At 47.2% G+C, this 23,167-nt stretch overlaps 1 protein-coding gene across 5 annotated transcripts in view; it reads left to right on the top strand.

Annotated features, from left to right (window-relative positions):
• RCSD1 (RCSD domain containing 1) overlaps window positions 1-23,167 on the top strand; it is a 71,985-nt gene that overhangs the window by 31,302 nt on the left and 17,516 nt on the right. For 2 of the 5 annotated variants that reach the window (XM_061399404.1, XM_061399407.1), the window contains exons 2-3: window positions 19,792-19,893; window positions 21,000-21,089. In XM_061399404.1, coding sequence (XP_061255388.1) covers window positions 19,792-19,893; window positions 21,000-21,089 — 192 coding nt within the window. Of the gene's footprint in view, window positions 1-8,725; window positions 11,671-19,791; window positions 19,894-20,999; window positions 21,090-23,167 lie in introns of those variants that run through there. The other 3 variants (XM_061399405.1, XM_061399403.1, XM_061399406.1) reach the window with 3 other exon arrangements.

Below are 23,167 nucleotides of genomic sequence, written 5' to 3'. Positions count from 1 at the left end.
GCACTGTCTGTAAGCACCTTCTGATCCAGTCCCCCCGCCCCCATTCTTACTCCACCACTTCTCCTTCCTGGGTCTTCTGACACATCCACATTTACAGCATGTGCTGATCCCTGGGCCATCGATCATGCCTATATGCATACAGCTTCTGTGCCATTGTCTGCTTAACTTGCTTTTGTGTTTGATCCACTTTTGCTTCATGTTTCCCCAGCTGAACTGTCAGCTTCAACAGAACAGGGACCATGACTTAATTTCTCCGTAACTGTCCCCTCCTCCAAAATTGTTGGCTGATTGCTTTTCATTTTTCAGGAACTTCCTTCAGTTCAGTTCTGTCATTCAGTTGTATCCAACTCTTTGTGACCCCATGGACTGCAGAACGCCAGGCCTCTCTGTCCATCACCAACTCCCAAAGATTACTCAAACTCATGTCCATTGAGTTGGTGATGCCATCCAACCATTTCATCTTCTGCTGTCCTCTTCTCCTCCTGCCTTCAATCTTTCCCAGCATCAGGGTCTTTTCCAATGAGTCAGTTCTTTGCATCAGGTGGCCAAAATATTGAAGTTTCAGCTTCAGCATCAGTCCTTCCAATGAATGTTCAGGACTGATTTCCTTTAGGATGGACTGGGTGGATCTCCTTGCAGTCCAAGGGACTCTCAAGAGTCTTCTCCAATACCACAGTTCAAAAGCATCAATTTTTTGGCACTCAACTTTCTTTATAGTCCGACTCTCACATCCATACATGACTACTGGAAAAACCATAGCTTTGACTAGATGGACATTTGTTGGCAGAGTAATGTCTCTGCTTTTTAATATGCTGTGTAGGTTGGTCATAGCTTTTCGTCCAAGGAGCAAGCATCTTGGAATTATCTTGAAATTATCACGGCTGCAGTCATCATCTGCAGTGATTTTGGAGCCCCCCAAAATAAAGTCTCTCACTGTTTCCATTATTTCCCCATCTATTATTTGCCATGAAGTGATGGGACCTGATGCCATGATCTTAGTTTTCTGAATGTTGAGTTTTAAGCCAATTTTTTCACTCTCTTCTTCCACTTTCATCATGAGGCTCTTTAGTTCTTCTTCACTTTCCACCATAAGAGTGGTATCATCTGCATATCTGAGGTTATTGGTATTTCTCCCAGCAATCTTGATTCCAGCTTGTGCTTCATCTAGCCTGGCATTTCACATGATGTATTCTGCATATAGATTAAATAAGCAGAGTGACAATATACAGCCTTGATGTACTCCTTTTCCAATTTGGATCCAGTCTATTATTCCATGTCCAGTTCTGAACTTTTTGGATCCAGTCTATTATTCCATGTCCAGTTCTGAACTTCCTTCTGCCTTCACTAAATTGTTTAACCAAGACTCTGTAGGAATATTGAATCTTCCTAAATCTCACTTGACTTTAAAATACCTACAACTATGGACCCACCAAAATCTCTGCTTAACTTAAGGTGCTGACTACCAAACAAGTTCTAATGTGAGATAGTTCTTGGCCTCATTAGGTGAAATCAATGGAAAGTATTAAATAGGAATGATCGATCAATGAATATTGGCTGATAAGATACTTCCCATGCATGTTTCACTTCATCATGATAATGACCCTATGTAGTAGATCTCATTTCCATTTTATAGAGGAGGAAATGAAGTCCAGAGGAGATGGATCTGGAACTATGAGTCCTCTGAAATTGCATCACAACAGCCTGTGCTTGGACGGCAAGATAATAGCAGACAAGCCAGAGTGGCCAGTCTGGTCTATCAGCCCCATGCTGATCCTGGGGTGGAAATGAGCGCCATCTGTGTTCCCTGCGTTCTGCAATCCCAGATTTTCTCTGTGTGATGTGGCCTGGGAGCCACTAAGAGTGGAGCCCCCTCTCCTGAAAGAGCCATGGCAGCTGAAAGGTAGCTCAGAGGTATAATTTATAGGTGTGCTGGAGTGGTGGGATAAAGTACTGTTGGACTGTCCATAAGAAAACCAAACCATTTTGTGAGTTATCTGCTCAAATCTCTACATGAGAAGCACTTTGGCCGTTGTCCAGAGAGAGATTTTTCATGCATATGGTGGCGGGCGGTACAATTGCTGATAAGGAGGGAGCAGGAGGAAGTTGGTTTACTTGTATCTTAGGCCTTGTACTCATGTCTCTTGAGCTGGGGGCCTGCATATTTCTGTGTTCCATACTAGGAGGATTTTTCTAGGGTCTCCTGTGAGGAACTTCTGCTCAGAGCCTGGGAGCCCCTGCCAGAAAAACAGTCCCTCCCCTCCCCCTCAGGGCCCCAGAGAGTCGCTCACCTTAGGGGGTCCGTGTCTACTCCAAATGTGTTCCTGCTGGCCTGTTGTATTCTTAGAGCCCCTAGTTCTTGCTTCAGAACTGTGAGGCTCTGAAGCTGACTAAGGAGGTGAGCCCTTGGTGTGTGGATAGCAAAAAAGCAATAGGCCAAAGGGTGTGAATGAAAGAAAACAATCCCTGTACTCATTCCTTCTTTGTATGACTTCCAGAGGAAACCAAAATGAGGGTTATGGTTTTCCCAGCTGGGCAGCAGTGAACCTGGAGAAAAACCTGAACTCTGCTAATATAGTTTCCCCTTTACAGTTTATGCTTCTTTTGGCCCTTATCCCTTGATTGTGCTTGGTATTGTTCTTTGTTACTGATTTCTCACCCACCTTCCTCTTATTTTATTTATTTTTTATTTTGGCTGCCTGGGTCTTTGTTGTAGTTGCCCTGTGGCATGTGGGATCAATCTTAGTTCCTTAACCAGGGATCGAACCCATGTTCCCTGCATTGCAAGGGGGGTTCTTAGCCACTGGACCACCAGGAAAGTCCCCACTTTGCTCTTTATTGGCTTCTAAATGCCCCCGAAGCTATTTGAGCCCTGTCATCTCTCTGTCCTAAAACTCTTCTCTTTAAGAGAATTACCAACCCTAGTTTGCTAATATGGAAGGAAGGGATTGTATCGGATTACCATTTGGTTCCTGGTTTGAGAGTAGGAAGTGTTCCATTCTTAGAATCTTCTTTGGAAGAGACAAGAGAAAGAGGGATGGGGTTCTTTATAGAGCTGTGTATCAAAATGGTGGGGGGAAGGGGTGTAATATCACTGTACTATCACTTGGGATTCCTGATCTTCCTTTCAGAGTTTGCTCTGATTCTGCCTAAATTTAGTCGGGTATCCACCTCCGTTCATCCACATGAGGAAGATAACCTCAGTGTTCCCATTTCCTCTTAGTGATGTTAAAGTCAAAAAAAATAGCCAGCTGCAAAGGGCCTTGGAAAGCATGCTGGGCAAGCTCTTCATCCTAGGGATGAGGAGACAGAAGGGCAGAGAGGGGTGGAGAGTTCACACAGCTCTCCGGACTGCTGGGTCAGCAGCCTCCCCTGCCCCTAGAATGCTCCTCTCTTGAAATGACTCATCTGGATCTTCTCTTCTGACTTTGCAGGACAAAACATGTCTGCCCAGACATATTTCTTCTTCCCACTTCCTGCATCCTTTGAATCCAAGCATGTTCCCTGGAGAGCTTTTCCAGCCGTTCATGCACCCACCAGCCCCTGAGGGTCCCTGATTAGGCTTGGACCTACAGGGGCAGGCACAACCCTCAAACTCTGGCCATGAGGCTGAGTCCTGCCTCCTCTTGGTGCAGGGGTCTGGGTGAAAGGCAGGACTCTCCTCACCTGCAGAAGCCAGAAGTAGGCTTCCCTTTGATGACTGGTCTTACTTCTCCTTACCCAACTCCACATACCAGAAACATCCAACTAAAATCCCACACATGAACGGCCCTGCGAGTTAGGCTACTTATGGCTGGAGCCTAGAATCTCACTTCAGTTAGCCAGCCTGCCCTTTAGTATGGTTCAGAAAATTCCTATTTGTAAATTCCTCTGACATTAAGATGCAATGCCAGTCCACCAGGTCTGCAGACTTGTTCTACAGAATGGGAATGAAAATGACTTAGCAACAGGTCCCTACTGCCCCCTCACAGTTACTCAGGGCCAACAGGCAGCAGCCTGCTGACCCTACAAGGCGTGCAGGGGGCCCACGTCCCAACTAATACCTACTGAGTGGGTGGCAATCAGTGTCTTAGGTGTAACAACAAGAGCCAAGATGGGAGGGAAAGCTCCCATGTACCAGGCACTGTGCTGGGACTTTATGCACATTTATGATCTCATTTGGGCTTTATAACAATCATATGAGATAAGTGCTGTTATAAGCCTTATTTTATGAGTGGGGAAACTGAGGCTCAGTGAAGCTAAGTCTTGCCTAAGATCACACACAGAGTAAGAGGCAGGATTTGGGTTTGGACCCACACTGCATGTGTGCTCAATCATGGCAAACTCTTTGAGACCCCATGGACTGTAGCCCACCAGACTCTTCTGTCCATGGAATTTTTCAAGTAAGAATACTGGAGTGGGCTGCCATTTCCTACTCCAGAGGATCTTTCCAAACTATCAAACACTATCTCTTAGTATTGTCATGACTCTGTAGGGGGTGTTATTAGCCACATTCTACAGATGAGACTCTGAGTAGTTAAGTCAGTTACCTGCAACCCAACAACCCACAAATTATATTCATACCTGAACTCATCAAGTGCCAGATTCTGTGCTCTCATCAGCATTCTTGCTTCCAGAGTGCTGGTGGCTGCCCCGGGACAGGAATGGCTGGATGTGGCCTGTTCCTCGCAGCTGCAAGAGGCTGCCAGCCTCCTGTGGCCTTGGTGCCTTCTTGCCAATGCTTTGAGGTCCATGGGGCTGGCACCCTGGAACTGAGCCGACTCCCCTACCCCCAGGGCAAATGAAAGAAGACCTCATGCGGGGGGAGTGTGCCTCAACCTTTTTTCTTTTATTTTTTGAGCATGTGTTTTTTATTTCAAAAGCTGTTTATCACATTTATGAGATAAAATTTACACACAATAAAATTCACCTATTTTAAAAGGACAATTTGATGAGTATTGACAGATACAGACCACAATCACAATATAGATTGTTTCTTTCACTTCAAAAGTTCCCTCGTACCCTTTATAGTCAACCGCCTGCCCCATCTTTGGTCTCAGGCGATCAGTGAGTTGCTTTCTGTCATTATAGCTTTGCCTTTTGAAGAGTGTTATGTATATGGAGTCATCCTGGATAACCAACCAGTACCTACTGTATAGCACGGGGAACTTCGCTCAGTGTTATGTGGCAGCCTTGCTGGGAGGGGAGTTTGGAGGAGAATGGATGCATATATCTGTATGGCTAGGTCCCTTCGCTGTCCACCTGAAACTATCACAACATTGTTAATCGTATATGTTGTTGTTATTTAGTTACTCAGTTGTGACCAGCTCTTTGTGACTCCATGGACTGTAGCCCACCAGGCTCCTCTGCCCATTTCCCAGTAGAAAATAAAAAGTTAAATAAAGCAGTATGTGTCTGTCCATCCCAAACTCTCTAACTATCTCTTCCCCCATTCTTCCCCCAACAACCATAAGTTCATTCTCTAAGTCTGTGAGTCAGTTTCTGTTCTGTAAATAAGTTCATTTGTATCATGTCTTTTTAGATTCCCCATGTAAGGGATGTCACATGCTGTTTCTGCCTCTCTGTCTGACTTACTTCTTTCAGGATGCTAATTTCTAGGTCCAACCATGTTGCTGCAAAGAACATTATTTCATTCTTTTTGATGACTCAGTTAAATTCCATTGTGTGTGTATCTTTATTCGTTCCTCTTTTGATGAACATTTAGGTTGCTTCCAGTCTTGGCTATTTGAAACAATGCTGCAGTGAGTATTAGGCTGTATGTATCCTTTTGAACCATGTTTTTCTTTGGTTATATAGCCAGGAGTGGGATTTCAGGGTCATATGGTAGCTCTGTTTTTAGTTTTTCAAAGAATTTCTGTACTGTTCTCCATAGTGGTTGTACCAGTTGACATTCCCACCAACAGGTAAGGAGGTTCCCTTCTCTCTACACCCTCTCCAGCATTTGTTGTTCATGGATGTTTTGATGAGAGCCATTTTGACTGGTGTGAGGTGATGTCTCATTATAGTTTTGATTTGCATTTCTCTAATTTCCAGGCAAGAGTACTGGAGTGGGGTGCCATTGCCTTCTCCGAATAATTAGTGAACATCTTTTCATGTTCAGCACAATAAGCTTTCAATAAGTTATCCGCTTTATTATTGTTAAGAAAATACAATACAAAAGACTACTATTACTAATTCAAAACCAAACTAATTCAAAATTCTTTAGAAATGGCTTTCTAAAGAGAGCCATTTGATTAGTGGTAGTAGGTATAAACAGAATCACTCGGTATGGGGAGGATGCTGAACAGAGCGGGCCTGAGCAGCCCAGCAGGTCTGGACTCCTGTGGGACTCTTGACCCTTGACCCTCAGTCAGTGACTGGAGGGGACACTCCCAAATATGAATCAGTCCCAGGCCCAAAGGGAGCAGGCAGAGGGAAGATCAGGTGGAAGAGAGAGATCAGGCCATCTGCAAGCTGAATGTCAACACCCCACCCGGGCCTTTCCCAGTCAGCTGTTTTGCCCTATAAAACCCAATAGACTTTTCAAGTAAAGCAACTTAACTCAGCCTGGTGTTTTCTTTTCTTCTCTCTGCTTCAGGACCCTTTTGGCCTCATCCCAATGAGTCAGTTTCTAAGGCAGGTAGAACCTTTCTTGTGCTTTGCATGGGGCCTCTTTGATATACCAAAGATTATGGATTCCTGCCTGGACCATCCCTGGGCAGCAAGGTTGGGGAGGACAGCCTTAGTGTCTGAGGACAGCTACAGAAATGTGAAATTTCACAGCTACAGCTATGTGAAATCCAGATCAGAGCAGAGATGTGGATTTCACAGCCTGGGCAGGTACCATTCTACACTGATAGGAGACCCATGCCTTCCCTGCCTCAGTGGCTCCTTGATGAAATGTGTCTGAAAGAAGACAGATATACCCAGGGATGGGAAATATGAAATTATAATGCATTCCTTGGCTCCAAGTAGAAACTGGAGGCTCAGATTTTTAAGTAGTGGATTCATCAGGGAAGGTCTCATTCTTTGCCCTCTAGTTATACTATTCCAGTGACCTTGGCTCAGTTCAGTGAACCTTAATGAAAATATTCAAGCCTGGTATGCCCAGAGCCAACCCTGGCTGACACATTGTTTCCATTTTTACCTTGAGGCCCTGTTCTATGTTTATCAAGCCCTCACAGTGTCAGCCCATTGGTGTTGGTTTACTGATGCATCATTCATTCATTCATTTGACATTATTTATTGAGCACTGAATATGGTAATAGGCTAGGGGGTGGGGACATGAATAACACACTGGTTTCTGTGCTTACGGCAGAAAGAAACAAGCTTGCAAAACTGTGGGTATTTGATAAGCCTTTTGATGCACTGTGTGGATCACAACAACTGTGGAAAATTCTTAAAGAGATGGGAATACCAGGCCACCTCACCTGCCTCCTGAGAAATCTGTATGCAGGTCAAGAAGCAACAGTTATAACAGCATGGAACAACGGACTGGTTCCAGATAGGGAAAAGAGTACGTCAAGTCTGTATATTGTCACCCTGCTTATTTAACTTATATGCAGAGTACATCATATGAAATGCCAGGCTGGATGAAGCATAAGCTGGAACCAAGATTGCTGGGAGAAATACCAATAACCTCAGATATGCAGATGACACCACACTTATGGCAGAAAGTGAAGAAGAACTAAAGAGCCTCTTGATGAGAGTGAAGAAGGAGAGTGAAAAAGCTGGCTTAAAATTCAACATTCAAAAACTAAGATCATGGCATCAGGTCCCATCACTTCATGGCAAATAGATGGAAAAAGAGTGGAAACAGTGAGAGACTTTAATTTTGGGGGCTCCAAAATCACTGCAGATGATTACTGCAGCCATGAAATTAAAAGATGCTTGCTCCTTGGAAGAAAAGTTATGACCAAACTAGACAGCATATTAAAAAGCAGAGACATTCTACTTTGCTGACAAAGGTCCGTTTTGTCAAAGCTATGGTTTTTCCAGTAGTCATGTATGGATATGAGAGTTGGACTATAAAGAAAGCTGAGCACCGAAGAATTGATGCTTTTGAACTGTGGTATTGGAGAAGACTCTTGAGAGTCCCTTGGACTGCAAGGAGATCCACCCAGTTCATCCTAAAGGAAATCAGTCCTGAACATTCATTGGAAGGACTGATGCTGAAGCTGAAACTTCAATATTTTGGCCACCTGATGCAAAGAATTGACTCACTGGAAAAGACCCTGATGTTGGGAAAAATTGAAGACAAGAGGAGAAGCAGACGACAGAGGATGAAATGGTTGGATGGCATCACCAACTCGATGAACGTGAGTTTGAATAAGCTCCAGGAGTTGGTGATGGACAGGGAAGCCTGGCATGCTACATGCAGTCCATGGGGTCGCACAGAGTCGGACACGACTGAGCGACTGAACTGAACTGAGTTCTAGACATTGGCCTTCTTTTATTTCCCCAAACACATCCTGCTCTTCTCATTTCCAGGCCTTTGGGTAAACTCTCCTTGGAATGCCCTTGGCTGTACCCCTCCCTTCCTTATCACACACACACACTGCTTGGATCACTTCTTATCTTTTAGACCTCTGTTTAAACATCACATCTTTGGGTCAGATCCCCTTATCACTTGCTTTTCTAGTCCTTTCCCTCTGCAGTGTTTGCTGCTAAGTCGCTTCAGTTGTGTCCGACTCTGTGCGACCCCACAGACGGCAGCCCACCAGGCTCCCCGTCCCTGGGATTCTCCAGGCAAGAACACTGGAGTGGGTTGCCATTTCCTTCTCCAATACATGAAAGTGAAAAGTGAAAGTGAAGTCGCTCAGTTGTGTCCGACTCTTCACAATCCCATGGACTGCAGTCTACCAGGCTCCTCCATCTATGGGATTTTCCAGGCAAGAGTACACCCTAAGAAACAATAAACTGGAGTAAAAATAATGATGGTTGCTGAACGGTTGCCCTCATTAGACTGCAATTTCCATTATGAAAAGACCTGCATCATCTTGTTCATTGGTATATCCTGGCACACGTCCTGGAGTACAGGAAAAATGAATGAATAAATGAATCCAAGATGTGGTAAAACAAAAAGAAGCCTAGAACCCAGCACTACACCCTGCCCAGTGTGACCCAACCCACAGAGCATCCCAAGAGACATCCTGCTAAGAGTCCAGCTCCAGACTGCAAGGGGGAAGGGGAGGGAAGGAAGAGGAGCCGCTGTAATAGGAGAGGCTACAGCTAACTGGGACGCAGGCCCTTGTCCTTGAGCAACTTGTTCTAATCTTAGAAGGAATGCTTGGGCTTTCTGTTGGGACATGAAGGACAAATGTCCCAGGCCTCAGGATTCACTCACACGTCACTCCTGCTTGGGAAGCAGAAATGGTCCCCCGTGAAGGATATTATTAGGAGGCCTCCAGGTGTCTGCAGCAAACCCCAGGAGTCAGAGGGACTCTCGGCGAAATCAGGCTTCTTAGGGGACTAACCAGCATGGAGACCACATGACAGGAGTCTCTGAATTCTCTCTGAAGAGCAGATGGATTGTAGATTTACTTGTTGGCCTAGGCTGTGAATCCCCTGAATCCCCTAAGCTAGCTATGTAAGCATTTCTTTCACACTCTTCCCCTTTCCCCTAAAAAGAAAAAACAAAAACAAAAGCCAACTGCTCTGAGGCTGCCAGGCTCACAAGGTTGAATTTGATTTTCCCCTCTGCACACCTACAGTTAGAAGGAGAAGACAACTTTGGTGGTGCAGGCACCCTGCCTGAACCGCGAAGTTACTGCTTCCTCCTCTTCATCCCAGGACCCTCTCCATCTCCTTTCTAGCCTCCACTCACCCAGCCTGTCTTCGAGCTCAGCCATCACTTTGTAACAGGAGCCAAGTTTCAAACCCAGGTTCATCTGACTCCAAAAATTCCAAGCTTTCAAGGATCCATCCTGGACCCTCTGCTGTGATCACTCTCCCCTTCTGGCACCTTTTCCTTCTCTAGCCACCTCTTGCCTCTTTCCTCCTAGCCCTGCTCTCACTGGGGCTCACCATCTCTGTGGATGGCACCCCTGTCCACTCAGCAGACAGAGCCAGAAGCCTGGGCAGCATCTTGACTCCTTTCTGCATCTACCTGGTCAGTCACTAGTTCCAGACAGTCCTTTTTCCTAAGTTGCTTTTAAGTTCCTATTAATGTTCTCGATCTCCATGGACCCTCCCCTAGTTCAGAGCACCATTCTGTCTGGTCTTATACTCTTGAGATCTACAGTGTTGACTCCAACCCTATGTCTAAGTCATCCTTGAGAGAGTTATTAATTCCTAGATGAACTTATCTGATCTTGGTCCCAGTTTTCTGCCTTTACTGAATCCTTGCTCTCCATTTTCCTGTAAGCCTAGGAGACCTAAACACTCCGTGAATCCCTGGCATGTGTAGGGCTCATTATCTACTAGTGTTTGAATCAATAAACTCTGCCTCTTGAAGGCATTTCTTTACCAGCTGTGGGCCATAGATGCTTGATTCTCACTCTACTGCCTTTAAAAAGCACCCAGAAATACAAGCTGCTGCTTTCAGTAGAACTTCTGCTGAAGATTTGCAGATTTGCAAGAAGTGATCATAATGATACAACACAGGTAGCAATTGTAAATCAGTGACCAGAGATTCCTATTCATCAAAACCTTTTTGGCTGGCCTTCTCTGGTGGTCCAGTAGTTAAGACTCCAGTCTCCCAAAGCAGGGGCCCTGGGTTCACTCCTTGGTCAGGGAACTAGATCCCAGATGCTGCAATTAAGATCCTGAATGCTGCAACAAAGATCGATCCCATGTGCCACAACTAAGACCCAGTGCAGTCAAATAAATAAACGTACCTTTCATGACGATGGCAATGGCCCATCCATTTCTCACGCTGCAGCCAAAGGGACCATCGAAATAAATCCATTTGTTTTAGTGGACCCTCTGTTTTACTCTTTTTCTAAAAACCTTCCAGTGACTTAGCATGGCCCTGAGAACAGGGTCCGCTCTGGCCTCTGTTTCCTCTGCAGCCTCATCTTCCCCTCAGGCCACATGCCGTGAACCAGGCTTAGGGACCTCTGGTAGTTCAGTGAGGAGCCCCAGCCTTGCATCCTTCGCATGTGGCTCCCTCAGCAGAAGAGTGACTAACTCTGCCCACCCTTCAAGCTTGTCCAGGTTGGGGCTTCCTTCTAGAAGCCCTCCTGGATACCTCTAGCCAGACTGGGTGCCCCTGTTATGCTTTTCACCCTGTCCTTCTCCAGTCACAACATCCTGAACTCAATGTCACCTCCGTCTGCTCCTCCTTGGGTAGGCCTCCTGTGACCGACCACTCAGGGCACCAACATGCACTCACTTACTGGGTCACTGCCTGTCTCCCCTGGAATGTGAACTCCAGCAAGAGTATGGACTCAGGACTCTTCTTCAGCACCGTGTGCCCAGACCTCAGAGCCCACAGTGGGTCAGCAAGTACTTACTGCCTGGTTTACTTTTGTATAGCTGATGCAATGAATGACCACAAACTTTGCAGCCAAAACAATATAAATTTATTATCTTATAGTTCTGGAGGTCAGAAGTTCAAAACAGATCTCACTGGGACTAGAATCAAGATGTTGGCTGGGCTGCCTTTCTTCTGGAGACTTGCCTTTCCCAGCTTCTAGAGGCTACCTGCATTCCGGCATGTGGCCTCTTCCTCCATCATCAAAGCCAGCAATAGTAGGTCAAGTCTTTCTCATATCCCATCACTCTGACGCTGACTCCTCTGCCCTCCTCTCCTACTTTTAAGAGCACTTTGGATTGCATTGGGCCCACTTAGATAACCCAGGGGAGTGCCCCACTTTAAGGTCAACTGACTAACAACTTTAATTCCACCTGCACCCTTTGCCATGTAACCTAACATCACCACAGATTCCACGATTAGGATGTAGACATCTTTGGGGGCTATTCTGCCTTCTGCACTGGCTGATCCATCATACTTAAAAAAAAAATCATTTATTTATTGATTGCACCAGGTCTTAGTCATGGTATGTGAACTCTTTGTTGCAGCATGTGGGATCTAGTTCCCTGACCAGGGATTGAACTCGGGCCCTCTGCACTGGAAGTACAATCTTAGCCACTGGATCAGCAGGGAAGTCCCTGACCCTGATCATAGTTTAAATACTTGCTTAATCACCCCTGTCCCTTAGTAGGCCATAAACTCTGGGTGTGCACAGTATCCATCCTGTGCATCTCTGTGTATCTCTTCTCCAGTGTGCTGTCATTCACTCCATCCCGGGAGCCTCACAACTATCCCTAGAGGAGGTCAAGGCAGGTGCTCTTCCCACTGTACAGATGAGGAAGCTGAGGTTTCGCTAGCTCATGTCTCTTGAGCAAGTGCAGCTCCAAAACCATACTCAGGACTTAGTGTGTCCTTACTGACAAGCCTCTGAGAGCTCCCTGCCTAAGGTCATAGGAGAGCATATAAAATAATAGCAATAATCATAATCAGAAGAAGCAGGAGAGAAGGAAGAGGGGACATGACCTAGGTCATGACCCTAAAAGCCATAAAATTACAGTCAGCTTTATTTTTTCTTAATTGCTAGTTAGTATGCACATCAGTTTCTCAGGGATGGTTTGAAAACTCAGGAAAGGAATGTCTGTTAACCATCTGTCTTGTTAAGTATCTGTTAAGTATAGACCGCCAATGACGGACTCATGACTGCCCATTTATGAACTAAGAATGGCAGAAAGCAGCAAGGAGCATATCTTAGCTGGCTGGGCTTCCCTCTGGGAGACCTGTGCCCCAGAGAGAATGAAAGGGCAAGCGTAGACTAGATGACAGCCCTGGACTTCCCTCGGTGTAGTCTCCCCATTTTACAGATGGAAACTGAGGCACAAAGAAGTTAAGTAACTTGTGCAAGGCCGTATATGCAGAGCCTGGATTTGAACCCTGGCAATCTGGATTGAAGCCTGAGCTGTATGCTGTGCTGCCCCACATACAGCACCATTACCTGTGATCTATACACTCTGCCTCTTGCATACAGGGCTGATTGTGAGTCTTGCAGGGACTCTGAGGATATTGGCTACCTCCTGCTGTTAGTGGGAGGAGGGTGGTGCAGGCTCCAGACATCAGGCACATGTTGCAGTTTGGTTTGGAGCAAAGACCAACTGGGCTTCCCGGGTGGCGCTAGTGGTAAAGAACCTGCCTGTCAATTCAGGAGATGTAAGAGATGAGGGTTCGATCCCTAGGTCAGGAAGATCCCCTGGAGGAAAACATGGCAACCCACTCCAGTATTCTTGACTGGAGAATCTCCATGGACAGAGGAGCCCGGCAGGCTACAGTTCATATGGTTGCAAAGAGTCGGACACGACTGAAGCAGCTTAGCACGCATGCACACACAATGGCCAACTGATGGCACTTTGGGTTGGAGGAAAGGCCAATGGATGTTAATAATCTCACTTACCAACAAGGATCCTGAGGCTTGGAAAGATCTACTCCCAGTACGTGTCAGAGACAAGACTTGATTTACCTCTGAATTAGCTGTTCTTTCTGTTCCTGTCATATCATCCGTGCACATCCCCAACCCCACAAGACTCAAAATGCATTTTTATCCTTATGCTTATACAACAGTTGACAGGTTTCACAGAGAAATTTCACATACATTATCTCCCAGATTGCACTGCTAAGGTCCTAGACCATCATGACATTCAGGATGAATGGCTGCCTCCCATTGCTTTGTTGTCCTTGGTGTTACTTGGGAATGTGCCTGGGCTAACCCTGCCTGTGCCACCACCACCAAGCCCACTGACCCCACCCGGGTGGCTGGCCAGGCCCTGGGGACTGTGAGCTACCCTGCTTCGAAGACCACTGAAGCAGTCAGGCTGATGTCCACTGACTCAGGGTTGCTTAACCCTGGCCAGGCCCCTAGGCTGTAGCACCGCATCCTGGGAGGCAGGGGAAAGCCCTGGAGGTCCCATGGAGTGGCGCACTCCCCGGGGAATGGCCTGTGGATCCTTTGCGTGAGCCGGGCATCCTACCTGGGTTTTTCCCTGGGATAGAACTTCAGAGGCTAAGGACTTGCCATTTTCAAATCCTTAAAGCTGACAAGTGGGGAGATAGGGAATATTTGGAATATTTTTGGCCTTAATGTGAAATAGCGGATCAGCATTCATGTGTACCTGTTTCTCTTCTTCTGGCTTGTTTAGTTGTTGTTCTTCTTCTTCACCTGCTCTCCACCCCTCCAACCCCCACTTCCCCAGTCACTGTTATTCCAATGCAGTGTCTTCAGATGCCCAAGAAGTGCTGAATATTTGACCCAGCTGCATGAATGCAGGACACAAGACTTTCTCTTCCAATGGCATTTCAGGGTTTCTGATCCTGTCTCACCTAAGCCAGAGAAATCTGGCCTCAATCCAGCCTGTCTGCAGTCTGCACCAAAATGTCTGCAAGGCTCCTGCTGGAATAAGAAGAGCAGTCCCATCGCCTTTGTGAATGAAAGGCAGCTCAGTGCTAATAAGGAGTTCAGTCTCTGGACCTCTTCTCCAGAGACTCTTCTCTATATTTAGACCTTTTCTCTATATCTTCTGATTGTATTTAGTTCAGTGACTTCAGATACCATCACTATCTACTGACTCTCAAAAGTTTTGTTTCCAGCCTGGAAACCTCCTCTGAATTTAAGACTTGGGTGTATATGTAACTCCCACCCTGCATCTACACATGGATATCTAATAGACATTTCAAACGTTCATGACCAAGAAAGAACTACTGACCTCTACCCACATCTTACTCCAACAAACCCTCCCCAACCCAGGAAAAAATATCCCTTGCATTCTGTTGTCCAAGCCAAACACCTGGGAGTTCTCCTTGATTGCCCTTTTTCTCTTACTTCCCACACCCAGTGCATCAATAATTCCCAGCTGTCTTACCTTCAGATCCACCCCTTTTACCACCTGCTGCTACAATCCTGGTCCGTTCCACCATCACTGCTCGGCTCTACCGCTGCCAGAACCTTCCTCCTGGCCCCTCTGCTTCCACTGTCATCCATTCTCTACAGGCAGCCTTTTGATATGTAATACAGGTCACATCTCTCCTCAAAACCCTCCAAATGGTGTTTCATTCACTCAGAATAAAATACTGATACAAACTGCTTGCTATGATCCTCAAGGCCTCATGCAGTGGGGCCCAGACTGCCTCTCATCCTTTATGTCTCCTCATATTTTGGATGCGATAGGTCCCTGCCACACTTCACTTCTCTGTCCCTCACCCTTTGTTCCTCTCTGTGCTTTCTGCTCAGAACAGTTTTCTTTCCACCTTTTTCCCAGCTGGAAATTCAGATGACTCCTCCTCAGAGCTGGCTGCTCACAGCCCCATAGATAAAGCATCCTATCTTCTCTTCTTCATGGCACTGAAGTTCTCTTACTTGTTTCTCTGCTCTGTGTTTGCTGTTTGCGCCCCTCGCTGGCGTAGCCGCTCCTTAAGGGCAGGAACTCGGTCTTGTTCACTGCTTGAGCGTAGAGCTCAGGACAGAGGTGTTTGCTGATGAGATAGCTCTTAAAGAGAAGGGCTAGAGTTAACAAAGCGTGTCTGTGTGGAAGGAGATCTTTGGAATCCAGATAATGCAGCACTTACTAACTTGAAGAATGAGTTAGCAATTCTGGGCCACTTTCTGTTCTAGAAGAGGTGTTGTGAGAATGAGAGAAAAACGTATCAAGTGCTATAAGAACAGTTCCTCCCACGTAGCAGCCGCTCTAAGTAAGGTAGGTGCGTCAAACTGGCCAGCCTGGTTCCTAGTCCATTGTCCTTTCCATCATTCCCGAATGGCAATGGTTAAACATGGTGGTGAATTGAAGAGTTCAGATAAGGTAAGCATACAAAAAGACGAAGGAATCACTGTGGCATTCCCAAAGAGACTGTCTGTTGATCCTTTTAAAATGATGTAAGTTGGAAGCGGGTGTGACCTTAAGATCCACTGCAGTTCTAAAAGAGCAAAGAAGCGAGCATACCTTATGTTTTGAGGCTCTGGCTTGTCTGTCCTGTTTCTGGTGAGCAAGACAACCTTCCTGTTAGCTAAGAGCAGGGGTTCCTCGGGCTCCAGGCAGACCCCCTCACTGATTCTCCCCCACACTGTAGATGAGGCCTCCCCTGGTGCCTTGTGACCCTAAACCGTGGACCACAGACTGGTAGAAACTTAGACCTGGGCGAAGGAGGAGGGTGGGGAAATGGACACAGCCAGGGCAGAGTCTGACTTGGTCCTGTACACAAAGCTTCCACTATGCGAATGGTTGGCAGCATCCAGATTGTATTTATTCATCATGGCAAAAGTGAGAGGGAAGTTCCATGCTGTCCAGACACACGGGCTCCTCAGTTCTCTGAAGAAAGTCCCATAGAAACAGAAAGTAAACTCCAGAGGTGATTTTCTTCTGGCCTCAGCAAAGTTGAGGGAACCATAGGAGTGGTTTCCAAGCTTGCTGGCAGAGCCAGGCTGGAACAGTGGCAGTAAGGGCTTGGTCAGCAGGCTCTGGGCCCAGCAAGGTGGGTTGGGGGCTGCAATCTGTAAGCATGAGTGTCAACTAAAGCAGGTCGCATGTGGGAGTGGGTTCAGAAAATAGATTTAAGACATGGAGATTGGTCCCAGGAAGAAAGGATCCACAGAGGCCAAACCGTGACCAAGACCTGGAGGTGGGTGCAGGTGGAGTTGAGGGTGTCAGTGACTCTGGGAGCAGGGGCCCAGACCCTGACACCACAAGCTGGGTTGGATGGGAGGTGGGGAAGAAGGCACCCTTTGAGGACGACTTTCTGTGTTCCTGACTCTGTGTTCAATACTTAATGGATAACTTTGGAACAGAGAAAGAATGCTGCTTAGGGGGTGGGGTGGGGGGGGGGGTCCCAGGAAAGTTTGGGACGAGGCAGAGACACTAAAGTAATGCTCAGATCTAAGAACAATCAAGGTAGGAGCATGACCTTCCCAAACCAGCCTCAGGGCTGAGAGAGATGAGAGAGAGAGGGAAAAAATGTTGCTCACCTGCCTGGGGCCAAGGTGGCATGATGTTGAACCACTAGAAGAGGTCAGTAGTGGTAGCTGCCAGGTGTGCAAGGCAGAAATCCGGGCAAAGCCTCAAACAGGCTAAACCACAGTGCCCAACCATCCCCAAAGCCATGCTTGCTCCTTCGTACCCGTGTAACCCAGTGGCTTATGGTAGATTTACGATTTATATATCACTTTACAGTTTTCAAAGCACCTTCACAAATTAGGCTATTTAACTGATGTTCACTGTTGGATTATTAGGCATTGGAGTCAAGTGTTTCTCAGATTATTCTGTCTGGCCTCTCCTGTGTGACTCGGGCTAAGTTACTTGCCCTCTCTGAACTTCTGTCCAACTGAGAGAAGGCAACAATCAATCACTCTTCCACAACACAGAATGAGAAGCAGCATCTGGAGAGGTGCTGGTGGTGAGTGGGTTTGCCAGGCTTCAACAAGCTCTGGAGTCCATAGACATTCTAAAGAAAACCCATTCACTGGGCTCCAGGAAAGCAAATTCAGACATATCACAATCTTTCCTTCAACCTAGCTTTTAAGTCCTAAGTCCTTCCAGAAGGCTTGTAGTTCTCTCACCCCTTGCCAAGCCTGGTTTCAAGAAGGGAAGTTAGGGCGGAGTTTCTGATTCCCCTTCAGCTCTATTTTTATCTGGAATGTTTCTTCCTGCACCACCGGTGATTGGCGCCTTCGCGGCTGAGGTAAAGTGCACTGTCAGCAGGACGCGAGCAATAAATAGCAACGGACAGAGAGACAGACAGACGGACCGGCCCAGCATGTTTGCCAGGAGCAGCTCAATTAATAAATTGCTCTGTCCCTGGAGCCTCTCCATTGTTCCAGGAGGACATGATGTTCACCTCTGACCAGGCCTGGCATGGCCAGTGTGGGGCACACGTCAGGGCGGGCACTGAGGCTCCCCACACCCTTCTCCAGCGCTGTGGGGAATTCTGGCATCTTGAAGAGAGGTGAATCCTTTAACATCTTTTTTTGAAATCAGTATTTGATATTTAGGCTGAAATGGGGATAAACTTGACTTACAGCAGGGACCTGCCTTTTCCTCTAGAACAGCCTGTTCACAGATCAGAAGCTCCGTGTCCAGCAGTTCTTTCCTATCTCTAAGCAAAGCCCTCTTCTCAAAGTTCTGCCCACACTTACTCAACTTCACCTGAGGTCAGTGTGGGGCAGGTGGTTGCCCCTCCTGCTCCAATGGGACAACGTCATGGTATTACCAGTGGTATTTCCTTCAGAGGGAGCACTCAAATAAGAAAGCTCAGGGACACTTTCAGCACAAAAAGGAGGGTGTAGGACATGTATGTGAGAGTGTGTGTGTGTGCATATGTACATGGGTGTGTGTGTGGAGGGATGCAAGTTTGCAGCTGGAGCATGCTTGTAGGCCATGAGCTCCATGGAAAGACAGAGATGTCTTTGTTGGGCAACTGCTACCCAGATTCTCTCTGTTTCAAGCTAGACATGAGAAGGTAGAGTGGAGAGGTTTGCAGCCTGTGTGCAAAATGCCATCATCATGGTCACCAAAAATCAAAGCTGAATGTTTCCAAGACTGGACATTTTTAAAAAATTATGAAAGTCAGGTGATTTTGTAGGCCGCATGTAATAAAGCAGAAGTGAAGTGTCTGTTTCCAGGGCTTGCTGACTCATTGAATGAGCCTTGGTGGCAAATGGCACGTGAGAGTGAACAGTGACCGTGGTTCACTGAGGTCATTGCCAAGGGTTCTTAGAAGTAGCAGTAACAACGCTTCTGAAGCTCTTGTGTCCTAGGCCTTGTCCCCACACTTTAGATACATAGTAAATCATTTGATCTGCAGAACCACCAAGTGAACAACATGCTAGTGTTATCCCTACCGAGGTACAGAAGGAGAAAGTCATTTGCCCAAGGTCACTGAGCTAAGGAGATGGAGCAACTCAGTGGTCACATCCAGATAGTCTGGTTCTCATCTGCCATGCTACTTGACTCTCATGTTGTTTATTAGTTCAACAAATATTTTCTGAGCGTTTCTACGACCAAGCACTCAATCAAGTAGGAGAAATAAGATGCAAAAATACTTGTCAAAAGTTCAATCCAGGACTTCCCTGGTGGCCCATTGGTTAAGAATCCGCCCGCCAATGCAGGGGACATGGGTTTGGTCCCTGGTACAGGAAGATCTCACATACCTCAAGGCAACTAAGCCCTTGTACCCCAACTGCTGAGTCTGCACACCCTAGAGCCCATGCTTCACAATAAGAGAAGCCACCACAGTGAGGAGCCCTGCTCTCCACAATTAAAAACAGCCTCCACTCTCTGCAACTAGAGAAATCCTTCATGGAGCAACAAAGACCCCCCACAGCCACAAATTAAAAAAAAAAAATTTTAAGTTCAATCCAGGGCATTTGCCCATCCTAGTAGATACAATCATGCACTGGACTCTCCAGTGCATTTTGCCAGCCTCCAGTTTTCGAAGCTCCCTTTGACTAAGGGGAGACAGTGTCTCTGATAGAGCCTTCTGCAGGCCAGGTCTTTGTAGAATGAGGACCTCAGCCTTGTCCTGCCTCCCAGATCCCTGGGCCCTCCACGGCCCACCCCCAGGGCTACTTTAATTCCTTTCCAGATCGACAGAGCCACACCCTGGGCCGAGGACACTGTAAGTATTCATACAAAATGCAGTTGATGAATGAGTTTTTAAAGTCTCTGATGCAGAAGCCAATTGCAAAACGCTGGGAGAAGACCTCACTGTCACATAGCAGGCATCTCGCGTGGCCCCTTGTGCTGATGCTCAGAGTGCCAGGTGTGTATTTTCTGGTTAACTTTGGCTTCCCCTTGGTTTGCCAGGAAAGGCCGGCACAGACCAACGCCATTGTGGATGACTCTGCACCCCCCTCGGTGGCCCAGTTGGCTGGGCGGTTCAGGGAGCAGGCAGCCGCTGCAAAGGAGGTGAGTCAGGCGGCATCAGAGCCCCTCTCCTGGGAGGGGGCTGGAGGAAGGGGAAGTCTGGGTCAGGCCCAGAGCAGGGGGAGGGAGGAGGTTTAGTGATTACCAAATTAGGAAGCGAAGTCAGAGAGGGGTCTCTCTGAATGCAAGGAATGTTGCCATGCTGCTGGGCCTGGGCAGGGTCTTTCCTCACCAGAGTGAGGCTTATACTTTGGCCAGGAGGGAGCAGACATGCGGCTGAGCGTTGAAAGGCCTGCTGTCCGAGATGGGGCTCTGGAGCCCAGGGCTCGTCCAGCTCCATCACCCACTGATGGAGATTTAGATCTTGCACAGCTGTGCCAGGCCTGTGCTGGCGCAGAATAAAGAAGTCCCCACACCAGGCTCCTCCCCTGAGGCTAGGAATTCAGAGCAAGGGTAGATTCCAACAGAGAACTGGGAAGCAAGGACTTACAGGGAAGTGCATTCAGATAGGAAGCAGTGATCAGAAAGGGAAGGGATCTGGTTAGCAGAGGATTCTAGAATCCTGGTGGAGAGGACAATGTCAAAGGGGGCTTTGTAATGTTGAAGAAATCTGGGCCAGATTTTCTCTAGTCCTACAGTCTGAGAAGCTCCTTAGAAGTGGAATGTGGAAAGGGCACCCCAGTGTTGGGGGAGGTTTATCATGGCCCCTTGGGGAGAATGAGAATGCTTTTTCAGATGTGTTGTTTTGCGGTTTTATTTTCCCATCTGAAAAACCCGTCCATAATTTCTAGACACGGTAGGCATGTTATAAAGGGTGAAGGAGAGAGTACTGATCTAAGGCTCTGGCAGTACTCAGAAGCTGGATGCGAGTGTTATTTTGAAATGTTGCTTCAGGCTGATGAATCTCAAGTGAAAGAGGATGCCAGCAGGAGATCACTGGGTAGAGCTAAAAGTCAGAATGGGTAGACAGTTCACTGGAGTGACTTGATAGTTAACTGGCAAAGACGTGCAACCCTCCCTCCATTCTCTTCTCCATCAGACATTCCTGAACATTCCTAAAGCCAGTTTCCACTCCTTTCTCTTCCTCCCTGTTGCCTGATTAGCTCTCTCTCTTTTTCTGTGTGTCTGTCTGTCGCCCTTCCCTCTAGACACCCGCCAGTAAACCAACCAGAAGGAAACCGCCCTGCTCCCTCCCTCTGTTCCCCTCCAAGGTAGAGCTGGGCCAGAATGGTGAGGAGGTAAGTGCTGCTGCCCCTGGGGCTCCAAAGATGCTGGTTATGATTTGCTTTCTCCTTCTTACGGAAAGAAGCACTCAGTTCACATTTTTAGACTTTAAAGGCTGTGCAGGGAATTTCTCCTGTCAGATTCAGGAATGAACCTTCTTTTCTTGATGTTTCCTGCTCCTTTACTGTGAAAATGAAGCCCCTTCCTATTCCCTCTTATCGAGCCTCCCTTATGATTTTTCAAGGACAGTAGCACTATTTTTACAGCCTGAGCATTTCAGCCAAGAGAATGGGCCATAGAGTATTACCACATCACATCAGATTTAGGACTCATGAAAGTCATGTTTGATTCTCAGGTCTAACTTATATGATCCTCCATGTGCCCAAGGCTTCTGGAAAGAGAGTCGGCACTCACATGAGGTAGAACTGCAATGAGATAATTGAGTGTGTCTGTGGTATCTTGTACAGGATGGCTATTATTCTAGATCACTGGAAGAAAACCAGAGCCCCCAGGAGGCCTCATTGCCCTCAGCTATAAATAGCCAATGTTACCAACATAATACAGGCTCTGGTATCATAGATCATAGCCAGCAGTGGATTCCCAGCCTGCATGTTCACCTACCCTTATTTATCTAATTGTAACTGTGAGAGTAACTTGTCCACACCCTCCCAGGAGCCCATGAACCTTCACTGCGGTTGCAGTCCCCACCAGAAACAGATTTGCATGTTCTATCCTCCAGCCTGGGAGGCCAGTCCCCAAATAGAGCAAGCCACCCAAAGATAGTCCAGTCCCCATATCCACTGTGACACCTCTTTCCCCACTGTCTTTTTTGGGGGTGAGCATCTTGATGACAGATGGACACGGTAGCCACATGGACTTGGGTGAGCCTCTCCTTGTCTGCATTTTCCTCACCTATAAAGTGAAACATCTGGAGTATATCAATGATGTTCAAACCTTTTTGTCAAGCCAAGGCATATAAGCAGAAGCCCATCAGATAAATCAGAAAGAGCTGCTCCCTTTCAAGTGGAATGGAGAAGGGGGTGGTGTCTAGAGCCCCATGTGCTCTGGAAATACTACCCTCCTCCCCACCCCACCCCACCCCCCCACACACACACAATGAACAGAGATCTTCTGGGATGAGAATCTCCAAGAGGCACAGTTGAAAAACACTAAGTTTTTTGGGGGTCTCCTCACATGCCCATATTATGATTCTGTGACTTTGTGGGGTCCTCAGCCAACATTCTGACCAAATACATATCAACAACTTCTCTTTGCTGAGGGTCATCTTCCCCTGTGACCGCCCTCTGGGCTTGGAGCCTGTGTTAGGCAACAGGCCAAGGCTGTGGCCACTAGGAGCCTCCTGTGAGGCTGCCCCCTGACTGGACTTGGCCTTGGAGAAGGCACTGCACTGCACTGAGCTTGCTTCCTATTTTGTAAAATGGGACAAGAGCACTAACCAGTCATGGGGGCTGGAGGGGGATGTTTATTCCCTGGATAAAAGTGGAGTGAGCCAGGTTAGTTCAGTGGCTCTGGGAGAAATAAGTTTACATGTTTCATTCCATGGGCCACCACCAGCAGTTATGGTCTGTTCAGCCAAGGGCTGAATGAATGGGAGGTTGGATCTTAGAAGGAAAGTCCTGGGGGTGACAGGCTGCTTGCATATGTGAAGGACATTGCTTCCAGATATCAAAGATTCTTTGTCGCCTTGAAATTCACACAAAAATAAAACAAGCAGCCAGCTTTGTTTGGCTGGGTTAGATGGAGGCTGTTGTCCATCATCCTTCCATACTCCCGTGGTACAGCCTGCAGAAGCCCTAATGCTGGGAGCCTTGGGGACCTGCAGGGAAGGCCCCAGTGAGGCTACCTCCCGGTTTCCAGTGCACAGTGCTGAAGGGGTCTTGCTATCTCTTCTTCATTCCTGCCCCCTCCCTATGCCTACGGGAGCCTGAGATGGTGAGGCCAGCCCCTGCCACCAGGGTGTATTGGAGTTACCCCTCTCTGGAGGACCCACCCAATACTGTGTTTTAATGCAGCCACTGCCTCACCTGCCCAGAGAAGGACTGCAAAACCTGGTCATTATTCTAGTCACTGT

Source organism: Bos javanicus, chromosome 3, assembly GCF_032452875.1.
Source record: "Bos javanicus breed banteng chromosome 3, ARS-OSU_banteng_1.0, whole genome shotgun sequence".
Lineage (NCBI taxonomy): Eukaryota > Metazoa > Chordata > Mammalia > Artiodactyla > Bovidae > Bos > Bos javanicus.
This window is presented reverse-complemented; position numbering and strand designations above follow the sequence as displayed.